The sequence below is a fragment of the Thunnus albacares genome, chromosome 15 (genome assembly GCF_914725855.1).
Source record: "Thunnus albacares chromosome 15, fThuAlb1.1, whole genome shotgun sequence".
Lineage (NCBI taxonomy): Eukaryota > Metazoa > Chordata > Actinopteri > Scombriformes > Scombridae > Thunnus > Thunnus albacares.
The window spans coordinates 26,159,747-26,176,554 of NC_058120.1; the positions used below are offsets into that span (position 1 = coordinate 26,159,747).

The following is a 16,808-nucleotide window of genomic DNA, read 5'->3' on the forward strand; positions in this document are numbered from 1 at the left end:
AAAACACACTCTACGCTCATCTGTCGACAGCTGGATGATCTCCTGATGGTTTTTACTAAATAGTTTGAATAGTTTTTTTGGAAAATAAGTTCATTTTCTCCATTAATCGATTAGTCGTTCAGTCTATAAAATGCCCAAAAATGGTGAAAGTCAGTACTATTACTATTACTACTATTGCTATCACAGAAGACTAAATAAACCAGAAAATATTCACATTTGAGAAGCTAGAATCATAAAATTTGGGACATTTTCGCTTAAAAATGACAGAAAATGATCATAATGAATCATCAGAATAGTTGGCAATTCATTATCTGTTAATCAATTAATTGTCTGTCGTTCCAGCTCTGGTCCAAAAGTAACAAAATCCACCAAACAAACACACACAACATGCTAGCTGTTTCCCCCTGTTTACAGTCTTTGTGCTAAGCTAAGTGTTAGCTCACCAAACAGACATGAGAGTGTTACTGAAACTCTCTCCTTTTATAACATGTTGTTTGTATTAATATAGTTACACAAACACTCGTTTCTCCCTCTCTCTGCAGAATAACACTGCGTCAGCAGGCATGACCAGGAGGAACACGTACGTCTGCAGCGACAGGAACAACACGGACCGCCTCTCCGTCATTCCCAACGGGAAGGAGAACAGGTGAGACCAGGACGTTCGCTGCCTTTGACCTGTTTTCCTCTCAAAAAAAAAAAACCATGAAATCTGTGTCAGTACAAACAGAAAGCAGAAGGTTTCAGATGGTTCCACTTTACCGTCGGGTCAGTGAAGTCCAGTGGAAACTAACTGTTTAATGGTTATATTTTGTTACTTTTTGGAAATGGCTTTAATGAGATTATTGAGCTAGCTCATATTTGTGGAACCTGTTAGGGAAGTCAGTATGTTTTTGTTTTTTTTAGATTTAACCACAGGTCAGTGTTGTCCGTCGCCAGTATTGTGGTCGAAATGCTGTTTTTAGAGCTTCTTCCACCCGACAAGAATGCAAAAATCCTCATTAAGAACACAAACATGGTCAAAGTCGAGGATTGTAAATATGCATATTGGTAGGCTCGGTACAGAAATATCAATGTCAGCCTTCCAAACCCAAACTGGTTGAACTCCAGTGAAGTGTTTGAGTCCATATTGTCCTTTTTTTATTATTGGAAGAAAAGCCAGATTCTTAGAAAAGATTTTCATTCCTTCATTTTCTTTCTTTCTATTCCTTCTTTCTTGTATTTACTTTCCCTTTTTCTCATCATCTTATTTTTCATTTCTGCCTGTGTGTGTTTGTGAATTGGGTGGGGGGGGGGGTGGGGGGTGGGGGGGGGTTTGTTTTCATTGTGGCATGACCAGCATGACTGAGATGGCTTGTGCCACTAGCCCCTCCTCTGCCTTTGCGGCCGCTGCGTTCGGTGCCTCGTCCAGTTCGGTGCGGCTGAGGTATCAAACCGTCGGCCCTTTGTACGCTTGCCAGGCAGGCTGGGCCACGCTGCCCCACTCCTACTACGCTCTGGACTACTGCACGCCCAAGTAAGACGACAGGGCCTCCAACCCCCCCACCCCCCCCGTCTGTCTCCTGTCTCATGTCTCCGCTCCTGTTTGGCCCCCCCCCCCCCCCCCCCCCACTCGCTAACCCACACATCCAGCCAGCTTCACACTCTGTAACACCCCCGACTAAACCATGGACTTCATTCCCTGCAAAGAACAGTAAGGAAAGTGTGCGTCCAACTTGTTTTTTTGGTGCCAACGTCTGAAATTAAGGCTCATCAGCCGAGAGCTGGTAAAAGACAAGATTTTATATGTTAATAATTTATTAAATCAGACTGAAATTTGATGAAATATATATGAATTTCTGAGTTACAGCTTAACAATTGTTTTTATATCAAAAGAGTACAATTTCAACAACACAAGAGCTGCGACTTTTAATTATAACTCTCATAATAAACCGCATCTTTAAAAAGCTGTAGATAATTAAGTTTAAGGAGTCGAGTGTTGATTTCAGCGCCGTAATGACGACTTTCAGCAGCAGATTAACTCAGCCCGGCCTAATTAACGTTAATTCTGTTAGTTGGCAAAACAAGAAAAAAATTAACTTACTGGCTGTTGTCTGGTTGAAGCTCTCTGCATGTCTGTGTCTCGGCCAAAAATGGTTTTTATCAGAGACGACAAAAACACTCGAGTGTGGCACGAGAGCAGCTTTCAAACCGTCTCTAAAACATCGATGACTCTAGACACTGAAGTCTTAGCGCTCAGTGTTTCAGTGCTACTGATTTGTGCAGAAGTAGCGTATCAATCGACCAATAAGAACTCTGAATACAGAGTTAGGCTTTTGCTTTAGTTTGATATGAACACAGTCAGAGAATAGATGATGGTCAGAAGAAGAAAACAAGAAGAAGACATAAGACATATTTTCCAAGTTGTGATCTGTGTGAATTGTTCCATTATCTCTTAGTATAAAACATGTAAAGTTGCCAAATATATTTCAAAAATATTATTGTGACTGTTTTTATGTCAAAATGCCTCTTTTCTCTTCCTGGAAAATGTATTTTTATTGACTCATTTGGAAGTTTTTACTTAACTTTATCCAGTCAAATGCGGTTCGAGGTGACTTTCTATCCCTGCTGTCATATAAAGAAGCTCTCGACCGTTAACTTGAAGGTCGTAGCGACTAACAGCAGTACGTGGTACGAGTCTAATTTATTAATTCCTCCTTTGTTGTCCTCCTCTTGATCTAACTTCTAGGATTTGATTCGAATTCCTCTTTTTAACGATTTCACATCCGTTTCTGTTTGATTTGGAAATACGTCTCATTACTGAAGATAACTGAGATTTTACCTGCGCTCGGCACATGATGGGTGTTTGATTTAGACGCTGATAAAAGTGGAGGCACAAGTCCGGGGGGGGGGAGGGGGGGAGGAAAAATATATATCCACACACTGGAGCTACGTTTTGACGAACGAGGTCTTAAACTCTGTGTGATAATATTTTTCCGTGTTTGCATCATCCCTCCGCCAGCCAGAAACCGGAGGGACCCTCTTGGCTCCGCTGCAGACATTTGCAATAACAAACTCTCACAGTTCTGCTCCTGATCTCTCTCTCCTCCATCCTCTTCTGTCAATTTTATAAACCCCCCCCCCCCCCGATCTTCTCCGTCTGGGTCCCTTCACTTGTTCGTCTACGACACGATGGCCGAGCCCCCCCCCCCCCCCCACGCTCTCCCAACACCCTCAGACCATCGTCTGTTTTTGTTTAGACGCTAACCGATCAGGGGGCACGACTCACTCTTCTCATTGTACACGATAAGAGCTTAGAGCTTGACGTCCAGGGTGGGAAATTTGTCTTTTCACAGTCTGTCCTTTTTGCCAAAATTCTCTCACTTTTTTTTTATTTTTAGACGTTTGGTCCTGTATCCACACTTGAAGCCCATTTTCATCACAGGAGCTTTTTCCAGGAGCCCAGAAACCATTTTAGGAACTGTCAGACTTTACTGGTTTCAGACAGAACAACTGGGGTCAACATTTAGTGCCTTAGCTTGACCCCGACCCCCCCAAAAAGTCCCTCTTCTGATCACACGGGAACTATCAGAGCTGAAAGTAGCTGATGAAACATAAAAACTTGCAGCTGCAACAACTTGTAACTGGACATTTCTTGTACTGTAACGAGAAGTTAATCTTAATCTAATCGTTTCATCGCTGTTTTATGTTGTGAAGCAAAACTAAACGACCATCAATCAGTAAGCAGATCGTCTACTTCTGCAGGTTTCAGTCAACGTTTCGACTCCGTTCCAACGGTTGTGCAACAAAAAACACAAGACGACTGTATTGTTTCCTCTAGTGTGGAAACTGAGTCTCAAACGATGCTGTTGTTTTTTTAAATCCCTTATCGAAATAAAAAATCTAATCTGCACATTTCTTCAGATGCTGTGGAAACACAAACAAGACTTTCAAAACTGTGTTTATTGACTTTTTGTTCATTTTTTACATTACACTCATAAACACTTATGAAGAAACCCTCCCTCATTATATCTTTCTCAATAACTCTAAAATTCTCAGTAAAACAAGAAACTAAGAAGCATGATATTAAATAAAATAACTTAACAGTTACAAAGGGAAAGAATGAGTAGATAAAAGGAAATACTTTATAAATAAAATAAATTAAAATATGTGTACAATTCCTCCCAACCATGTTACTTTACCTCTCAGCAGAGTTACAAGACATGTCCTTAATCCATTGATTACGACCAGATCTCCTTCATTTTACTGCAGTTTCACATTTTCAGCGGATAGAAATGAATTAGTTTGCATTTCTTACATTTATTGGGAAATCTTCAGGTTATTTCTGTACATGTAATAAATCTTAACTTCAACAGGAACAAGACTTTCTACTCAAGGGACTTTTTCTTCTTGCTTCAGCTCCTGATTTACTTCCTGTGGCTCTTCGGTCTATAAAACTAGTTGAAAAGAGGGCACTTAATGTCAAGATGGAAACATTTTAAATCAGAGGACTTTTGCTTTTCATCCACCACTTCAATTTCCTACCCTGCTGACGTCTAACCTGCAAGATTCATTGACTTTAAACTCATGTCAACTCCAGAAATCCATGTAGGAATAGCAACACTCGGCCATCTTGAAGATAAGGAGGGAAAATGTGATGCAACTTATAATAAAGGTTTTTCCACTGCAGTGATACGTTTGTGTTCCTGTGGTTACTGAGGTGACCTTTGACCTTCACTGTAAACACTGAACAGGTTTGGTTGGTTTATTTTGGAGAGAGAGAGATGAATGAAATAGTTTTTGGAAAGTGCGTCAGGAGCGCCGACGTATCGACTGCAGCGGAAAAACGTTACTGTTGTGATCTTCAAACCTTACATGATAGTAACTGTTTCCTCTGCTCTTCCTCCTTCGTCCGCCTCAGCAGCGTCGCCGTGTCGCCCGGCGGCCAGAGGAACCCGGTGGCGTCCACCCACAGCATCGCCAACGCCACCACGCCCGACAGACTGCGCTTCCCGCGAGGCACCGCCAGCCGCAGCACCTTCCACGGGGGCCAGCTTAGAGACCGCCGCACCGCCACGTACAACGGCCCGCCGGCCTCCCCCACCCTATCCCACGACGCCACCCCGCTCTCCCAAACCCGCAGCCGTGGAACCAGCAACCTTTTCTCCAAACTCACCTCCAAACTCACCCGCAGGTAGGTGACGAAACACCTTAAAAAAAAACAACAAACGCCTCAGGTCAGGCTTCAGTGAAGATCCGAACGGGTTGGGGTTTATCTCTTTCTCTTCAGTCAGCTTAAAGCTTAAATTCTAGGCTAAAATATTTGACTTTTTCACCACTTCTGAGTCGCTTAACGTCGAGGCGAACCCTCCTCCTGACTGAAATAGAAAGCGGATAGACTCCAGCCCGGCTCTGTACAGTATAATCTCCTGCCACTCTTGTCTGTTCGAATTAGAAGCCAATCAACACAGTGCCTTGTAGAATTAGGATGATTAATTACATGCTGGGGGAACACTGCACTGTCCTGTACGATGTGATTTATTCTTAAGTCTAAATTGTTTATCTGTCGCTGCCTGGTTGCCTGCCAGAGAAACCGAAACCACTCTGAATTAACCACAAGTTGACCTCTTTTTAACGAGATTCATTATAACGGTTGAGGCTGTTTTTTACCGTCCAGGAACCGGGCCGCAACCAGTTCCTGGACCGTAACACGACAGATCATCTCAGACAAGTTCTGTGATTCATTAAAGATGTTTGCTGATCAATTTGAATAGATCTTTTCACACAGAACATTCGCTTTAGAAATTCTTCTGCAATTAAACCTCAAGTTTGTCGTCTTTGATCCAAATCAAAGCAGAAACTTTACATTTTTAATCCGGTCCGACTCTCCGATCGCATACAGTGTTTGTAGAAAGAAGTCAGTTTATGGAAGCTGTTCTGTTGGTTTACTTTAAGAGGAGTAAACATGAAGTCATTCGAGATGACAGGTAACTCATTTATAGAGTCGTGAAGTGGAAGGAGATATTTCGCCGTTCTGGAAGTAAACATCTCGTTGATCTTCCCATAAACGGCGTTACATGACTCACAGTCGGAGCTCCTCTACGGCTCGGATCGGCACGACGTTCTCCTGAAAATATCCGTGTTTTAAAGTCGAAGGCACAAATATCAGGGTAGAGGTTAACTATGATTTAAAAGATTAAAGTCCAGTCACATGCGCAGCTAACGGCTGACAGAAGCTGAAGATTTTACAGATTTTAATTTCTTAGTTTACAAATGCGGCAATGAAGAACTGACTTCATCTCCATAGCAACGGCAGCCGAGGCTCATGGGTATTGTAGTATTTTTTAGCCGCCCACCAAACTAAAATCACTAACAAAACATGATTCTCAGGAACAAAGTTGAAATAATTCAAACTGGTGGTCGTAATATAAACCTACAGGAGCGTTAAATTATCAGAGAGAATCCTGAGTTTCTATGTTCAATAATAATGAAATTATAGAAAAAAGACTGTTTTTCTTTAGCAAATACAATCTAATATTAAATGTTAAATACACCAAAAGTTTGCAATTTGAAGGAGGGTAATTTTTATATCACCAGAGCTGCAATTTTTCATCATAATTTGCATAATTAACAGCTGATGAGCTGTAAAAAGTGAAATCTGAAGCTGTGACTTTGATTTTTTTTTTTTTTTTATCAGTCTCGATGCCAACTTTCACCCGCAGATTCACTCAGCTGTTGCTAATTAATGTTAATTCTGCCAGTTGGGGAAACAACAAAAAGAAATCTTGGCCGGCTGTACGTTAACTCAAAGAACGGCTCCGTTCTTAGCAGAAGCTAAAGATCACAATGTCGAGATAAAAGATTTTACAATCTACCGTTAATCAGTTTGTTTTTAATATCTGGGTCACTTTTGAGTGAAATCGGTCGCCGTGTTTTATTTACAACTGCAACGAGGAAGCGTTTAAATGCAATACCGCTCTGATTTGTGCCTTTGACTGGTTTCATCTCCATAGCAACGGCGACCGAGGCTGGTGGTCAAAATATAAACCTAAAGGTCTTTCGTTGAAAGAAAAAAAAAATGAAACTGGGAAAAACACTTCCGGATCCAACGGCCGCCTCACGCTTCACGACTCTATTGGACAGTTCTGGTGACGTCATCCTGCATCATTGTGGGGAAATTCTGATCACTTTTAACTTCACTAGGACTCGTGTGTTTATTTATCTTCTCATATTAAAAAAAGAGCTCATGAAGAAATAAGAAGGAATTTCCCCACGTGGGTGTTTATGTGGAGCTGATGATGCGGGATGACGTCACCAAAACTGTCACCTGTCCGTCCAGATCATCGTAATGTTCACTCCTCTCGGTACGTTTGTAATAAGTCAGTGTGAACATGAAACGTACCGTTCTCTCAGAAGTTAAGTAGAAGTTTTAGAACATTTCTTACCCAGAAAATTGAATATTTTATAGCCGTGTCCCAGTAAAAAACTTATGAATGAATTTATAGCCATATTCAATAAAAAAAAAAGACATTTTCTCGGCATGAAAAAGGCTGTAAAAGCGGCAGCCAGGCCAGCGACATCACTCCTGCAATGACTGACCTAAAATGAGGAATTGAAATCATTTGATAATCAATGAAAAAGAAAAAAAAAAAAAAAAAAAAAAAAAAGAATCTTCCTCTCCACAGCTGATGATTCCAATCACCCCATTTTTGTTCACTCATTCAGATTATCTCATATCCCCCCCTTCCCCCTCCTTTCACTTCTCCTTCACCATTTTCACTGTTTCTTTGTCTGATTCTGTTGTAGAAACATGTCATTCAGGTTTACCAAAAGGTAGGACTCTTGTACTGCCTTTCGCTCTGTGCCAAAAAAATAACGAAAAAAAAAAAACAAATCTCACTGAAACTGAAACTCTCCAGACGCGTGGGGCTGCTGGCACTGAACTAACACACCGCTTAGCAGAAAAAAAAAAAAACTCTCTCTGGGTACATTTACACACACAATCAGATTACTGTGATCAGATTTTAAGATTCACAAAGTGACGAGAGCCGAGTTAACATGATCTAATTTGTCGATACTTTTATTAAAGGAATAGTTTTGACGTTTTTGGCATTTTCTGTCTTGCTAAGAGTTAGATGAGAAGATTGATACCACTCAAATGTCTGTACGGTAAGTATGAAGCTACAGCTAGCAGCTAGCTAGCTTAGCTTAGCATAAAGACTGGAAACAGAGGGAAACGGCTAGCTTGGCTGTGTCTAAAAGTTGCAAAATCCGCCTACCAGCACTTCTAACGCCCCGTGAAATTGGTAAATTGTTGTTTATAGAGCCAAAGTGAAACAGGAATTTCCAGAAACCTTCATTAAAAATCACATTAACATTTGTAACTATGCTAATAACTAAAAAATTCAGCCTTGAAACAAAACCTTCCTCAACAGAATATCATGTGGCTCGCTTCATATGTTTAGATAAGGAAGGTAGTTTTCTGAAAAACAATCTCATAGCTTGTTTATTCAATATTCACATTGTCTAACTTTGTTAAAATAAAGGTTTAAATTGATGATTGCTGCTGCTGTAGTGGGGAGTAAACTCCGGGATCACGCTTCATTTTTTCAGAAAGACGAATGAAAAACACTAAATGAGACATTTAAGATACAGAAGCTACCATCTGTTTTTGTACGGATTTGAAAGACATAAAGTGTGAATTTGTGAGCTTTAAAAGTGCTGGTAGGCTTTTTTTTTTTTTTTTAACCTTTGGACAGAGCCAGGCTAGCTGTTTTCCCCTCTATTTCCAATTTTTATGCTAAGCTAAGCTAAGCTAACGGTCTCCTGACTCCAGCTCATATTTACCGCACAGACCTGAGAGTGATTTCAATCTTCACATCTAACTTTTGGCAAGAAAGTGAATAAATGTATTTCAAAAATGTTGAACTATTCCTTTAAGATGAATGCAACACAATAAGAAAAATTTTCCTTATAAGACAATGTTTGTTTTAAGGTTAATTGAAGAAGACGCTACTGCAAAGCTTATAAATGATGGTTTAGTCTGAGTTCTGCATTAATCAGGTTGAACTTGTGTGTGAGTGTAAATGTACTCAGCGTGGCTGTGGTTGGTCTGAGTGGATAAAGGCTGATTGGGAGAGCAGACCGGACTCCTTGAACAATCAGTCGATTAACCAACAGCAACAACAAAGCAGCTTGCCACTAATCAATCGCCAATGCATGCATGGGGTTCGCTTCTTACAGCTGCCATTGATTGTGGTTTGTGTTTTTTTTTGTTTTGTTTTGTTTTTTTTTCACCACAAATGATTGTTGTTAACGACTGAATTCTCTCTCTGTTGTTGAAACTGCACATTTTAGACGGTGCCTTAAACATTATTCTGCTGCATTATTCACCATAAAACACTTTTTTTGTTGTTGTTGTTGTTTTTTGTTTTTTTTTTTTTACTCTCTCTGGCTCAGAAGTGATTTCTCGGGCCTGTCAGAGCAGAAAGAAATCACCCAGAAAGAGAATTTTCCTGTTTTCATAAAGAGCTTAAAAAGCAGATGTGTGTGTTCTTTAGATTGACGTGTTTGTGTAGGTTGATCTATCCAGTCGGGGGGGGGGGGGGGGGGGGTAAATGTTTCGTTGTGCTTTTGCTTCCAACTTATTTATTTAAGTTGGAAGTTAATATGTTTTGAAAGGTCTGTCGGTCGATTCTTTACTTCATTTTGCAGTTGTTGTTTTTCTTTTTCCTTCGTCTTTGGGAACGGTTGGACCGGATTTCTTGTGTGTTTCAGTGAATCATTTTCTGAAAAACGAGAGACGACAGCAAAGACGCAAAACAGCGTGAAGCTTCAGTAAAAAAAAAAGTCCCATCAGAATTGAAAACACATCGTGTAACTCTTCTCTAGTACATCAGACTTTATTCTTCAAACCCTCTTTTCCTCCTTCAGGCTGTTGTCAGAGGTCGTTTCTGGGCTCCTTGTATACAGTCGATTGATAAGTCATGTGACACGTTGTAGATCATCATATGTGCAGATTATACAAAACAACCGTCATCCTTTTTTTCCAAAATGTAATAAACATTTATGCCTATTGGCTACAGAAATTAAGGACAGACATATAAATCACCCAAAAAAACATAATAAATTGGTTGTTTTTTTATAGAACACTGGAAAAGTTTGCAATGTCATAATGATGCAATCATACCTTGTCTAATTCTAGTTTAATGTATTAAAAATCTTGGTCTAAAAAAAATCACAATTAGATATTTTCTCTGTAATTTTCATCCATCAGTGGATAAAAAGGCAAATTCTGGACTCTTTCAACCTCCATATTTCAAAAAAACATATACACAAATCTTATTTTTTTTTATGGATAACCGTAACAAATTTTAAAGTCAGTCTGTGGTTGACTTTTACTGTCCCTCAAGTCAGTTCCCTTTTGTTCTCACAACAAAACTTGAATCCAGTCGACTCCACAAAAACGAAATCCTAATTTTGCTCTCAGTTTTTTAAAGTGCCAAATTTAGAAATCCAGAACTCCTTAGAACAACTTCTCTGAATCTCTCATTTCATGGAAAAATATAACCTTTTTTAAAAACATTTAGCACATTAGGACTTGTGGTTTCCTGTGGTTGCTCAAAGGAGTCTGGTCAGTCTCAGTTCATTTCTCTCCCTAATGGGTTCAGGGTTGGAAAAGAAGGCTGTAAAACTGATCTGTGATCAGGCCTGGACACCAATATAAAACTTTCACTATTTTACAAGCCAATTAAAATCTTAAAATAGATCTTTTTTAAACGGTTAGGTTGCTGCTGATAAACTGAACCAGCTGTTGTTTTAGCTCTGACCTCCCAGAACGATGCAGTAGAGGAGCTTTGTGGCCCTCGCAGGGCGCCGTCTGGAGGCTCGGCGGTGCCCTCTGGTGGCTGATTGGTAGACGGTTCTTCCTCTGGCAGCGTCGACATTATCCAGAGGCTCCGGTTTCATCTGTCATCAGTCCTCCCATCTCGCTTGAATCACCTCACTTTGGTTTATGTGTTTGTCCTCATTATATGGAGTCCCAGAACTGACAAAATGTAGTAAAAGGTTATCAGACAAGTTAAAAATATAACTGAATACATCAATTAATCATATTGTCAGTTAACTAATTGAAATTGAGGGTAAAAATAAATGTAAAGCTTTATACTTTTTCTTGAACCTCCAATCAGTTGATAAAATCAATTAAAACTTAATTTATCTTACTCTTCCGTTTATCTTTCACTGGGTTTTTTTTTTATTTTTCAATGTCTTCATTTGCCTGAACTCTGGACCAATCAGAGCCCCGGATATGCACCTGTTTCACTATCATATGAGCTTGAGGAAAATGGGAAATGTTTATCTCTGGAAAAATAAATGATTGAATGTGGAAAATGCAGAGTTGAAAAAATAAAATGAGCAAGTGAAAGATGCATTTCAGAGTAAAATCAAGTAGGTTTTAATTATTTTATCAACTGATTGGTGATAAAGAGAAAACACTTTAAAGATTTTTGTTTGTTTTTTATTAATTCATGCTAGCGACGAGGCTCTGTGGATGGCTGTGTAGGTCGGCTGGTCCATCACTTTCTAGACTGAAATATCTCAATAACTGTGGGATTGATTGGTATGAAAATGTGTACAAATGTCCAGAGGATCAATCAAAATCGATTTGGTGATCATCTGACTTTTCATCTAGCGCGACCAGCAGGTTAAAGTTGTCACTTATCCTTTGATACATCTCAACAACTATTAAATGGATCGCCATAAAACTTGGTTCACACATTTGTGTCGTCAGGACGACTTGAAATAACTGATCATGTGACTTTACATCCTGCAGAAACCATCAGGTCAAAACTTCAATCCAATACTTTGATTTATGACCAAATAATGACTTTCCCATCAGCCTCAGCTGTACTTTGTGTGCTGACATTAGCATTTAGCTCAGCTTGTTTACCAACTGATTGGAGATCAAATGTAGAGCTGCAACAATTAGTCGATTAATCGATTAGTTATCAACTATTAATCGCCAACAATTTGGATAATCGATTAATCATTTTGAGCAATTTTTAAGAAGAAAATTAACAAATTCTCTGAACATATTTTCTGATTTCTTTAGTCAACAACTAATCGATTAATTGAGAAAGTAATCAACAGATTAAAAAAGTAAAGTGAAAAGAAGCTTTATATTTATTTTTACACTTCATTTTAATTCTTTAACAAACAATATTAGTTATTGGTGTTTTCATTTATATTTTTGACTTGTTTAATTACCTTTTTACTACATTTTGTCCGTTTCGGGACTCCATACATCTCTGATAAAAAAAAAAACTGCTCATCACATCCTGCGACTTAATCAACAAGTTTCCTCCTCTCAGGACGTTTAGGTTCAGTCATCTCACGCTCCGTCCTTCACTCCTCTCCTCACAGTTTTGTGTGTTTTTTGTCTTCCTAACCTTCCTGTGTCCTTTAACCTTGACCTCTTGCTGCTCTTCCTCTCCGCCTAGGGTCAGTATTGACCCGGCCAAACGGCAGACGGCCAAAACAGGGCCTGCCATCCCTTCTACCCAGGGAGGAAAGACCCTTAGTAAGTCTTCTGCCCTCCAGTCTCTTATCAGCCTTTCCTTCCTTCCTTCCTTCTCATCATCCTTCCATGTTTTTTCTTCTTTTTTTTTTCTTTTTTTTTTTCTGATCTGTAGTCATGTCTCACATCTTAATATTCTTTCCCTCTTCTCTTTTCTTTCTTGTCATGTGTCCATTGAGAAATTTTTTGCCATCTTTTCAGAATCCCGTTTTTTCTTTCAGATTCAGGAGCAGAAGATATAGAGAGTTGTAGGAAGATGAAGATCTAGAGTAAGGGACTGTTTTCAGTGTCGGTTATGTGGAGGGACTCACCCACCACCCCCTCCCTCCCTCACCATCCTGCCCCCCCCCCCCCCCCCCCCCCCCCCTCCCTTCCACCCTCTCGGTCTTGTGATTTAACACATTCAGAGCCGCCCCGACCGATCCAGGACCTGCTGTCAGTCCTGTCTGTTCACCCTCTTGTTGTCAAGTCCCCTCGAGCTGTCGGGAAAGCTTTGGAGTCACTTCCTCCTCCACCTGTCCTGTTTTTCTGTTACGCAGGCTGCAGTGCATGCTGGGAGCTTGACACCATAAACCCGTTGTGTTAGAGGAGCAGGGGGGGCTAACTGCAGCTAGCTGGGTGCTTATTTGCTTATTTGAGTTATTCAGATATTTCTATTGTGTGTTTGTAGTGATTCAGGGGCTGTTTTAGGACGAGCTGCTGTCTGTTTTACACAGTTTAAATACACAAGAGTCAATGTGAAGAGGCAGAACCTGCTCGACTGGTCTGCATATTTTTGCTTTTCTCATAGAAATTAATCTTTTCTGGCAACCTCGAGTTGGAGCAAAATTAATACGCTCCTCTCTTGGTGCACAGCATGTAATATTATATTGCAATACTGATGTAGATCAAGACAAAGTAAAAAAAAATCACTCCTAATGGATAAAATAACACTCAGTAACGTCTGGACACACCGTCCCGTTCACCTGAATGAGGAAGTGTGTCCAAACGTTTGACTGGTAATGTGAAAGTGTGTTTTTTTTTGGTTGAACTGGCAAATTAAATATCTAACAAATCAACATATTTTATCACATCGATGCAAAAATCATACAAATATCCGCCGCCCTGTTGAGTGATTTGCTCACAATAACCTGAGACATATAGAAATATTGATGGGAGCTGCCGTGTCATGAACTTCAGGATCAGAATCTGTTTATTAGTGAAGTATAGAAGCTACAAAGACCGTGTGTTGGCGTTGATATCGTGGTCTCATGTTATAGATCGTTAATCTTGACTTTGAGCTCAGTGCAGGAAACTTTAGAGCCGTCAGATACAGTTTAGAGCTTTTCAGTGGTTTTTATAATCGTTCTGATGAGTTATGACAAGTCGCCAGTAAGCTTTGATCAGGTGATATTCATTAAATGCAAAAAAATAATATATAACTTCATATCTTGACCTTCATGGTTGATGTAGCTGTTCTTCCTCTTCAATAAAGGATCACTGAGAACTCATAAACTTTAATTTATTCTCTGGAGAGTAAAATTACCTGAATGATGCAGCGGCAGCAGCAGTTTTGACATCAAGCCAACACACTTTGTGATTGTCAGCGAAGGACGTCGCACAGATGCTTCTGCAAATGCCGTCAAACTACAGTCACCGATCACTTTATTAGGAACACCTCTATAATCTAATACAATCCAATACAACAGCTCTGCCATAAATTAAATTCTACTTTTATGAAGCTTTTATATTCTCAGTTTTTGTTGACATTGTCAGAAAGGTGATAATTCTACTTTATGTTTATTATTGAGGTCGTAGTGGGTGGTGATGGTGTACTGGAGTGCATTATATTGAAGTGTCTCTAATAGTGTGTCCACTCCATTAACATACATCAGGAACACTTTTTAATATAATGTTATCATAAAAGTAGAATTTATGGCAGAGCTGTTGTATTGCAGAGGTGTTCCTAATAAAGTGCTCACTGAGTGTAAATCTGTCATTATTATTATTATTATTATTATTATTATTATTATTATTATTATTATTATTATTATTATTATTATTATTATTACTGGACCCTTTTGTCCAAACTGCTGATGGTCAGTTATTAAACCAGGAAGTTATAGATGAGGGAAACTAACAAACACTTCCTTAAACTCTTTCCTCTTTCTCTTAAATATCAAATTCTTCTGTTGGTCGAGAGACAAAGTGAGGAAGATTGTTGTGTATGTTCAGTTTGACAGTTCCTCTGTCGCTCAGCACTGTTAAGAACTTCTTCTTCTTCTTCTTCTTCTTCTTGATCGTGTTGCTTCAGTCGCATCAGGGACGAATCGTAGCTGCTTATTCATTTGGTTTGATTTCTTTTAGAGCTTCCTGTTGTAGAGAGAGTTTCCCGTCTGCATCAGCCCAGAAAAGTTGCCTTAAAAACTGTGTCTGTGTTCATGTGCATGTAAAATCCTCAACACCAGCATCCACATGAGCCGTCTGTGTGGCAGACATCACACACACACACACACACACACACACACACACACACACACACACATCACACACACACTGTCAGTCACACAACAGTTAATCATCATTTTTGTGAGTATTACTGTTGTGATGGGTGTCATCGTGGATTACGAAGCTTGTGGGTGAAATGTTTTCTTGCCAATGTTTAGATTAAGTAACTGTTTCATATCAGGTGTTGTAGTTCAGATTAATAATAATCAGTTTACAATCAGATCTCAACATACAGTCACACAACCAGTGTACAAAAAAACCACAGTTAAATGAATATAAAGTCACACGAACAACAATCAAATGTTTAAATGAATGAAAACAAGTAAAGAAGTCTTAAAAATATCAATATATTCAGTTAAATTCATGATTCAAGCAAATTTTAAAAAAGATCAGCAGAATAAATTATTGGAGGTTTTATTTTGTGCATTTGAAGAGTTTTTTTTCTCTAATGTGTAAAAGTGGAACACAGATTATTCAGCATTTTTTATTCTTTATTTTGATCCACATCAGCGTCCACAAAGCTGTCATTAGTCTTCATTCAATCAATAAAACTAATTTAAATCAATAAAACAAGTCAAACATAAAGATCAGAAAATGAGTGATAGAACTATAAAAAGGTAGATAAAACAAACTTAGCATATAAGTAGGTCTGTGACTAAAGGTTATTTTTTATTGTCAATGAATCTGATGATTATTTGGTCAATAAAATGGTGAAAAATGTCCATCAAAGCATCTGAAGTCCTCAAACTTTTATATTTTTGTTAAACATTTAAAACCCCAAAATATTAAATTTACAGTAATGTCGACCAAGAAAAGTAAAAAATGTTCACATTTTAGGGCCTTGAATCAGAAAATGTTTTGTATTCTTGCTTAAAAAACGATTACTCAGTTATCAAAACCGTTTTCTGTCAGTCAACTAATTGATTAATCGACTAATTGATTAATCGACTAATTGATTAATCGACTAATTGTTGCAGCTCTAATAAAAACAAAAGCATCTACTTGATTTTGATATTAACTCTTAACTCAATGTCCACTTACTAGATGTTTCCAGACCTTTCATTTCGCAGCGTTCCTCGGTTTGGTTGAAAGCTCTGGAAAAATCTAGCAAGTGGACCTTGAGTGAAGATGCTGTTTGATTATTTTATGTGATTGTGTTTAAATGTTCTACATCGTGATATAAATCAACACTGGAGAAATATTCTTATTAACATCTTGACATTATTTTTCTCTCGCTTTAAAACATTAAACCCTAATCAGAGCTCCAAGGATTAGTCGATTAATCGATTAATGGCCAACTATTCTGATAATAGTCATTCTTCAGGAGAAAAATGTGTAAATTCTCTGATTCCAGCTTCTTAAATGTGAATATTTTCTGGTTTCCGACAGTAAACTGAACATATTTGAGTCATGAACAAAACAAACAAACACTGATCCACATTTTTCACCGTTTTCTGACATTTTATAGACGACTAATCGAGTAAATAATCGTTAGTCGCAGCCTTGAAAAGAACGTAGCCTGAGTTTAAACAAGTTTTTGATTAAAAAGTAAAAGTTCAGCTCCTTCTCTGTCAGTAGTTTGTCCTGCGTTAGTTCATGAGATGCTTCTCCGTCTTTGGCTTTGTGTTGAAGGATTATCTGTGTCTGTCGGGATCACGGTGCTTCGTTTGCATTTCTCATTGTTTATTTCTTCCTCTCATGATTCTTCACTGATCTGAATGGAAGTTAAAAACAAAACAAACAAAAACAATTCTTCCATTTTTCTTGT

The 16,808-nt window shown here is 38.8% G+C and overlaps 1 protein-coding gene across 14 annotated transcripts in view; it reads left to right on the top strand.

Moving 5' to 3' along the window:
• LOC122998621 (MAP/microtubule affinity-regulating kinase 3-like) overlaps positions 1–16,808 on the top strand; it is an 86,774-nt gene that overhangs the window by 42,227 nt on the left and 27,739 nt on the right. For 7 of the 14 annotated variants that reach the window (XM_044375565.1, XM_044375567.1, XM_044375569.1 and 4 more), the window contains 2 exons: positions 543–646; positions 4,898–5,170. In XM_044375565.1, coding sequence (XP_044231500.1) covers positions 543–646; positions 4,898–5,170 — 377 coding nt within the window. Of the gene's footprint in view, positions 1–542; positions 647–4,897; positions 5,171–7,782; positions 7,810–16,808 lie in introns of all 14 variants that reach the window. The other 7 variants (XM_044375561.1, XM_044375566.1, XM_044375563.1 and 4 more) reach the window with 3 other exon arrangements.